This window comes from Eretmochelys imbricata, chromosome 6 (assembly GCF_965152235.1).
Source record: "Eretmochelys imbricata isolate rEreImb1 chromosome 6, rEreImb1.hap1, whole genome shotgun sequence".
NCBI lineage: Eukaryota > Metazoa > Chordata > Testudines > Cheloniidae > Eretmochelys > Eretmochelys imbricata.
The window spans coordinates 9980254-9988394 of NC_135577.1; the positions used below are offsets into that span (position 1 = coordinate 9980254).

General features: G+C 55.0%; 1 protein-coding gene across 1 annotated transcript; it reads right to left on the bottom strand.

Annotated features, from left to right (window-relative positions):
- Positions 1–229: 229 nt before the first annotated feature.
- MPEG1 (macrophage expressed 1) lies at positions 230–3752 on the bottom strand. Its single transcript, XM_077819812.1, has one exon. It carries the CDS (start codon positions 3719–3721, stop codon positions 1559–1561), a length of 2163 nt encoding a protein of 720 aa, XP_077675938.1. The 5' UTR covers positions 3722–3752; the 3' UTR covers positions 230–1558.
- Between the last annotated feature and the right edge of the window lie 4389 nt (positions 3753–8141).

Below are 8141 nucleotides of genomic sequence, written 5' to 3' on the forward strand. Positions count from 1 at the left end.
CCTCTGCATGAACCAACAATAGAGAGACTGCAGCCCAAAACACCCCCAGCTGCCCAGCCTGGGACCCCAGAGCTGTACCATCCTGCCCTGATCAAATCTGACCAGTATATGGGTTTAATACCCAGTCCACCTGTCCCTCAATATGAAGAGAACCATGCACAGATTTCTATTAACTGAGTTGAGATTTTTCCCCAAACACTTCAGTCAAAATTCACTGGTTTAGATAAAACATGTTTATTAACTACAAAAGATTTTAAGTGATTATAAGTGATAGCAAACAGATCAAAGCAGATTACCTGGCAAATAAACAAAACTGCAAACTAAGTTTAACACACTAGCTAGATTGAATATGCATTAGCAGTTTCTCACCCTAAGAGATGGTACAAGCAGGCTGCAGACTCTTAAGGGGCAAGCTGCACTTGCTTTACAGATTGGAATCCCCAGGTCTTTCATACACAGGCTAGAAATTTCTTTACCCTGGGTCCAGCACTTTCCCCAGTTCAGTCTTTGTTCCTTTGGTGTTTCCAGGAGTATTATTGTGTGGGGAGTGAAGAACCCCAGATGATGATGTCACTCCCTGCCTAATATAGCTTTAGCATACGGTGGGAACCCTTTGTCCCAAACTTCAGTTTGCGGAAAAACACTGAAATCCCAAGATGGAGTCTAGAGACATGTGACCGTGTCACAGGCCCTTGTATACCTTGCTGAGTCATAGCAGCCATTACTTACAGGCTGTCTGGAACATTCACAGGAAAGTTAAGTTCTTACAGGGTCCATTGTCTTTGCTGATGGGCCACCGGCACTGTCTGGCTTCTTCATTGTTGTACCAGAAAGGCTAATTGTGGGTGTCACCCAGAGTAAGCAGGATTGAAATACAGATTCCTAGTCAATATTCATAACTTCAGATACAAAAATGATACATGCATACAACTAGGATAATCATATTCAGCAAATCATCACTTTTCCAATGACACCTCACATGACTTATCTTGTACAAAATGCATCATAATTATGCCATAATCATAACATAATATTTCTATGATGAATAAGGGGTGCAGTGTCACAGGGTGTATTTAGAGTGATCCCCGCATTGTGTAGTGCCTGGGTCACAGGCTGCCCCCTTTCCGGTCCTCTTTCACATCGCTGCAAGGCAGCCCCAGCCTGATCACAGCTGACCCACGTCTATGGGCTGCTTGTTCCCCACCACCCTGCTGGGTTAATTCCACCCCAACAGGTTGGCCCTTGGGGAAGGCCAGGGAGTTGCCCTCACTGTCTCTGCAGCTAATTGCTTGGTGTCTCAGAGCACAGACAGGAACTGGCTCCACTCCAGTGTCACCCTGAGATGGGATCAAGGGTTACCCCTGACCTGACTCCTGCGCACACACATCTCTAGCTCCAGGGGGCTGGCTGGTGGGGGGTGGGTTGCAGCTCAAGCTAATAATGCAGTGGGGACACAGCTACAGCCTGGGAGTGGGGGAGCCCACGGTTCTGCGCAGCAGGAAGCTTGTTGCTGTGCCTGGGGCCGGAGGGGGCTTTTCCCAGTAGGAGCCAGAGGGAGTTAACCTGTCTGGCTCTCCGGGTCTGGCTGGCATCTCTCCCCCAGCTCAGCAGCAGTGCCATACGCAGAGCTGTCTGGGACCAGGCTCTGTCCCTCTTCCACCGTGTGGTAACCCCTGGCCTTGTACCTCCGGGAGCCGTAGATAGCCAGGGCAATGAGGATGGCCAGGCCAGTGGTGACAGCCACTGTGACGCCGGCTGTCTCCTTGCCCGACAGGCCCCCTCCACCACCCAGCCCTGCAGCGCGTCGTGTCTCAGCGGGATCCCCAAGCCGCCACATCTGGGTCTGGGCATCTTTGACCCAGGAGCGCTCTCCATTCGCATTGGTCACCAGGACGGTGTCAATGCCCACCAGGGTCATGGCGGGTGGACGGGTGTAGGGAGGGAGCTGTGCTGGGGGCAGGGCTCCTCCGGTGAAGATCCCGGACTGGACGCAGTACTCCACTTGGCAGCCATCGCTGATCAGAGCCAGGTGCTGGCTGAATCCCGCCGGGCAGCGCTTCAGGTAGGGGTCATCCACGGTCCCCTGGTGGGCCCCCACCAGGGGGTTCCCTGCCTCACAGCTGAAGAGCCCCCCAAAGGGCACAGAGTACCTGTGTCCCATCTCGTAGTCTCTGCTGACACACAGCTGGAGCTGGTCAAAGAGCCTCAGCTGAAAGAAGCCGGAGGGGCAAGACTGGGCGTTGGTCAAGGGATTGGCGCTCCGAGAGCTGAAGAGACCCCCGAAGAGGTACCCCGAGTTCTCAGGGACCTGGCTTCTTGCCATGCACCAGAAGGCACTGAACTGGACCTTGGACAGCCAGAACACATCCTTGCACCCTCTCTTGCAGAACAGCCCCAGCATACAGGAGCTGTGGCACTCCAAGTGGCTGTAGCCTTCCTCCCGCTCCTGGGTGCTCAGCCGCACTGGGGTGTACCCCACAGGGCAGGAGAATGCCCCGGTGAGCGGGTTCCTGTGTTCTAGCCCCTGGCAGAGGACTGGTGCATCCGGGCCCCCCAGCGGGACGCACTCCTGGTAGGCACCCCCGAAGGTAAAGTTGGTCTCAGCTGCTTTGCAGGAGCCATCGTCGGTGTTGGCGTGGAAGTTGAAGTTTGGCGAGGTGGTGTCGGTGCAGCCGGGGTAGGTGTTGAAGGTGTAGTAGCGGCGGGCGGCCAACTCCACCCTCCGGGAAAGCTTCTTCACTGTGGGGCTGGGTAGCTCCGGCAGGCTGCTGGGCGTGATGAAGAAATGCAAGGGCAAGCCAGAGCGGTCAATAGCCACCAGCTGGTTGGTGGTGCTCTCTTGCCAGGCCTTGAGGGTGATCCCTGGGTAGAAGGGCACGCCACCAATGCTCTCCACCCTGGAGTTGGTGCGGTTGGACAGGTACTGTTTGGTGAAGGAGTTCTCCATGCTCAGTGACCCACTGATGCTGAAGTTGATGATGCTGTGGAAGGAGGCCCCAGCCGAGGCGGTGATGGCACTCCGTGTGGACATGTTATCCTGGACGAAGGTGGATTTGATCTGATCCTCTTGCAACAGGCTGGCGCCAGCATCCAGTGAGGTAATGACATGGGTACCGTAGTTCAGCACCAGCACCTCTGCCAAGTAGTCTGCCATCCGGCTCTGGTTGTTCTCCAGGTGCCCAGCGATGGTCACCAGCTGCTGACGGAAGCCCTTGTCCAGGGCTGCCCCGGGGTCAAACTTGGCAGTGTAGACCAGATTTCTGACCTGAACCCGCGTGGTCATGGCTTGGTCCTTCACCTGGTGGGTCTTCATCTTGCGGAAGTCGCTGGAGAACTTGCCGTTGAGAGAGGAGAAGAGGGAGACCTCTGTGTTGACCGAGGCGGCGGTGGCGCTCTGGTAGTCCATCCAAGATTCTATGATCTCCGAGTTGATCTCCAGGTTGCTCTGCTTGCGGGGGATGGTGAAGACCTCATCTGGGATGATGTAGGACCCGTCCTCTGTGGTTTTGCACAGCGAGTAGCCCAGACTGATCACTCTCCCCATATCCAGGTTCCTGAGGTTGTCCCAGCCCCCGCCCGGCAGTACCTCCAGCCCAGGGAGCTTTAGGGCTTTCTTACACTCCTGAAACCCTGCAGCAGCTGGCGGCCCTGGAGGCTTCTCTGCTCCCTGCACCCAGGCCACCAGGCTCCAAGAGAGGAGAGCCCCCAGCAACTTGTTCATGGCTGGGCAGCGCTTGGAAGATGTAGCTGTCCGAGCGAAGAGGAGGGAGCTGTCAATACGTGCTGGTGGCTTAGCAGCTCTGAGCCCAGCTGTCTGAGAGTTCCTCCTTTCTGTGCTCCAGTTAGTGTTTAGAAAGAGAGAAGTGAGAGTGGATCCCTGTCAGAATTAGACGGCCGGAGGATATAGGTGGAGCTGACAGAGGGAGAACCAGCAGAGCCCTCTGCCTTGCTCATCATGGTGGCAGGAGATTGCTATTCCCTGATTGTTACAATGCCCAAAGTGTGCTAGGGGCTCTACAGCAATGGATTATTGCCCCATCTTCTCCCACCTGTCTTCCAGTCTGACACCAGTGTTGCCCAGCTGCTGAGTGGGAGCAGCTGCTGAGGCCTTCCCAGAGCAGGAGAAATCGGATTCCACCCAGACGCTGCAGCAGTGAGCATCATTTGCTATATTTACATACAGGCCTGGAAGTGGGGTGGTCATAAACACCGTGTAGAGCAACTCCTTCTCCCAGGAACCTCAGCCTAGCATAAATGCTAGGGTCCCAGGGAGAAACTCCACCTCAGCAATTGACTCCAATGGGAGCCCAAGTCAGTCAGCAAACTCTCCTGTTGCTTGCACAGGTCTCTGTTCTAAGAACGTAGCATCGCCCAAAAGCTACCACCCCATGCATGTCTTCTGACACTAAAAACTTGCTCACACAGTCAGAACGGGGAAGACTATTACAGCGTTCTCCGGTGATGCCTGCTGTAACAGGGTAATGGGACAAGGTCCCTGCCCTACCCCACCTCCACAGTCCAATTGTGGGTGGGACTTGCTGACAAGGGGTCTGGGGGAGGGACTCTGGTGTTACCCAGTTTCTGCACCTGCACTTGCCTATACTGTGTTGAGTTTAACTAAGTGCAAGAGGCAGATGTGACGGGGGAGAGAGGTGGTTTGGCAAAAGTGAACTGTGTGTGGGGGGGTGGGGCGGGGTGCTTTGCCCCAGGGGAGACATAGACAAAGTTACGGGGGTGGGAGGAGGGAAGGAACGAGGGATCAGGTATCATTGGGACAGGGAATGATGTAGGAGACAGTTCACTTCTTTGCAGAGCCCTTGGGGGGAAGGGCTGTGAGTGCACTTTCACTCTCGCTGCTGTGCCATCACCCCAGGCCCAGGCTTGCTCTCTGGGGCTCTGGAGTGCAATGCAGGGGCTGTGAGTGCTGATTAGGGGCCAGTCCCTTCGCAGTGCCAGCATCTTTGCCAGTGGACCTCTATACTGACCTACAGTGGCTTCCTCTATTCCTGTCCCAGCTTCTCAGGTGCCCCTCAATCCTGATCTTCAGCCCCCTGCTACCCCAGCCCTGGGCTTCCCACACGCAGCTCTGCCGATGCCCCTTAATCCCGCCCTGCTATTCCGTTCTTTATACCCTCATCTATCTCCACTGCTCCCCCTTAGTATTGCTACACAGCACCCCTGGGCCAGGAATCAGGCATAGCCCCACGGTTGGCTTCACTCCTGACCCGTGCTGTGTTGCTGCTGACCTGTGGTCAGCAAGTCGATGCAGCCATGGAACAAAAGGTTTTTCTCTTCCAGTGAGTCACGCTGCTGAGCTGCAATTTCACTTCAAGGGAGAGCTATGGAGCACGTGAGGGAGGGGAAGTTGCGTTCTCTCCTTGACAGCTGGCTGTGATCCCTGCCCAGTAAGAGCCTAAGTCCTAATTCTGATTGCCCAACTATATAGCCAGCCAGGGCCTGGGTTTCCCCCACCCCCACAAGAGATGCTGAGCAAATGCTATGGCCTCCAACTGGAGCAGTGGGTGCTTGGCCCCATCAACCAATCAGGCCCTGCTAATTGTATTGCAGTAGCGCTCAGAGGCTGTGGTTGGGATGGGGACTCTGTAGTGTAACGAACCTGCTGATTCGTTATCAGGCGCTGAGTTAGCACCCAGTCAGATGCAGGCCCCGTGACCAGAGGATTGAGCAGTGACGGAGCTAATGTGGGCAGGAGGTGGCTGTTTGGTGCAGGCGTGGCACCTTTTAAAGCATATTATGCAATGGATGTACATGGGGTACAACACGAATTTTCACGCCGGGCTGGAGACCGCGCCCACCCTGCACTCAGCTGGCAGCAGTGGCTCCTGTCCCCTGGGCTGCGCCTGGCTCCTCGCACTGGGCGTTGCAATGTGATGCACAGTGCTGCATGGTGCTGTGACCCTGTGTGCTATGTCACAATGCCAGTTGCTCAAATTTGGCCCGCTTACCTCTCTACCGTGACAGAAAGGCACCTGTATAGCACTGCAACCCTGTACCCTAGGTTGCAATGCCCAGAGTGAGGCCCTAGTCCCAACCCCATGGGTAGGGCCCTACCAAATTCACGGTCCATTTTGGTAAATTTCACGGTCATAGCATTTTAAAAATCTTGAATTTCATGGTTTCAGATATTTAAATCTTGATTTTCATGGTGTTGTAACACAGCAGAAATAGGTATTTAAAAATGGCAAAATATAAACATGTAAAGTCCTTACGTCAGCCTTTCTCACACTGGGGGTCCCCACCCAAAAGGGGGGTTGCAAGGCTATTCTAGGGGGATGCAGTATCACCACCCTTATTTCTGCTCTTATGCAGGTGGCAGCGCTGCCTTCGGAGATGGGCGCCTGCTCAGCAGCCGCTGCTCTACGGCCACCCAGCTCTGAAGGCAGAGCAAAAGTAAGAGTGGCAATAGCGTGTCCGCCCCACCCAACACAATAGGCTAGCGATCCCCTTTTGGGTCGAGACCCCCAGTTTGAGAAATGCTATGTACTTTTGCATACTTTTACTCCATAGTATCCTACAATATAGAGTAAAAGTACACAAAAGACCAGTTTTCATGGGGGGAGACCAGATTTCAAGGTCTGTGATGAGTTTTTCACGGCCGTGAATTTGGTAGGGCCCTACCCATGGGGCTAGGTGAGGGCAGGGCAGGCTTTCTCTCCAGCCCCGCCCCACTCAGGGCCTCCCCTCTGCCCTGGGCTGAGATTAGAGTCACGATGCCAGAGCAGAGGGGGCAGCAGGCTTGTTACTGTGGGAAATACACACGCGTAATAACGTGTGGAATTAGCCACCCAGTGGGTCTAACTGAAGGTGGCACCCCCAGTGACCCAGGGTTCAGTTCCCCACGCTGCCACAGACCTGCAGCAGATCCCCAAGTCTCTCTGTTCCCAGCTGTACCATGGGGATAACAGCACTGACCTGCCTCGCCAGGGGTGTGAGGGTACATGCAGCAGAGACTCTGAAGTGCTCAGATGCTGCATTAAGGGGGCGGCTTTGAAGTACCCAAGCCTGACATGTCTCTCTTCCTTAGGGCTCCCCCAATCCCCACCTATAGTGACAGGAGGCCCTGGGTATGCAGAGCGGCGCACGTGCCCTTATCTGGCCCACAAAAGGTTAACGCTGAATCTCGCTGCTCCAGAGTGTGTGTAAACAGGAATAAATCTTCCCTGAACTGCCCATGTTACTTCCTCTTACCCAGCCCATCACTTTCCCTGGCAGGACAGTTTCAGCAGAAGAAGAGCCTGGGTTAGGTTTCTAAAGGGGATGGATGCGGGGGTGGGGGGTGTTCTGTGGATACCACCTCTTAGCAATCCTGCTATTGACAACTTTTGGTTATTAGCATTTAGTAACATTTTGGGAACCGGTCCAGTCCCATTAACTTCAGTGTTAATGGGAGTCAGATGATAGCACTGGCAGGATGCTAGGGAACAACTTTATTTATTTATTTGTTGTCTTGCAGCCCTGTGGCCCCGAGTGGCCCTGCTTCCCATGGAAAGCCCTGGCTGCAGGCAGGATGGTGAGGCTGCAGCCAGGGAAGGCGGCATTGGGACATGCTGAGTCCGACTGCCCAAGATGAGGCAGAGGCTTTCCATGGGTGGGGGGAGCGCTGGGTGACTCCATGGTCCTTCTCCCTGCACTCTCCAGGCTGTGCCCTGCAGGGACCAGGGGCCTGGGCCTGGCATGTCCCAGTGCCCCCACTCCCTGTGGACAGCCCTGCTCACAGGCAGGTTTGCTGGGCTGCAGCCAGGGACAGAAGTGCCCTGATGTCAGGGCAGCACATGGCCCAGAAAGCGCAGGGCAAGGTACCATGTAGCTCTGCAGGCCCCCAGCACCCCCGCTCCCTTTGGAAAGTCCTGGCATCCAGGCTGCCACCCCTTCCCTACTGCCCACAGCCCCGCCTCCCACTGCACAGCACCAGGGCCCCTGTGTGGGCAGCAGGGTCCTGGCAGTGGGGCCGCCTCACATCACTGTCTTCAGCGTGGACCTTTTGTTTGTTGGCAACTTTCGGCTACTATCAACGTTTTGCTGTGAGCTGAGAAGTTGCTAATAACCAGCATCCATTGGGTCTGGGTGTGTGTCTATATCTATCTATCTATACTATGTGTGTCTGTGTTTATATCTACTGT

Bases quoted from the DNA above. Each gene is read 5' to 3' on its own strand.
- MPEG1 (XM_077819812.1), bottom strand. From the start codon at position 3,721: ATGAACAAGTTGCTGGGGGCTCTCCTCTCTTGGAGCCTGGTGGCCTGG.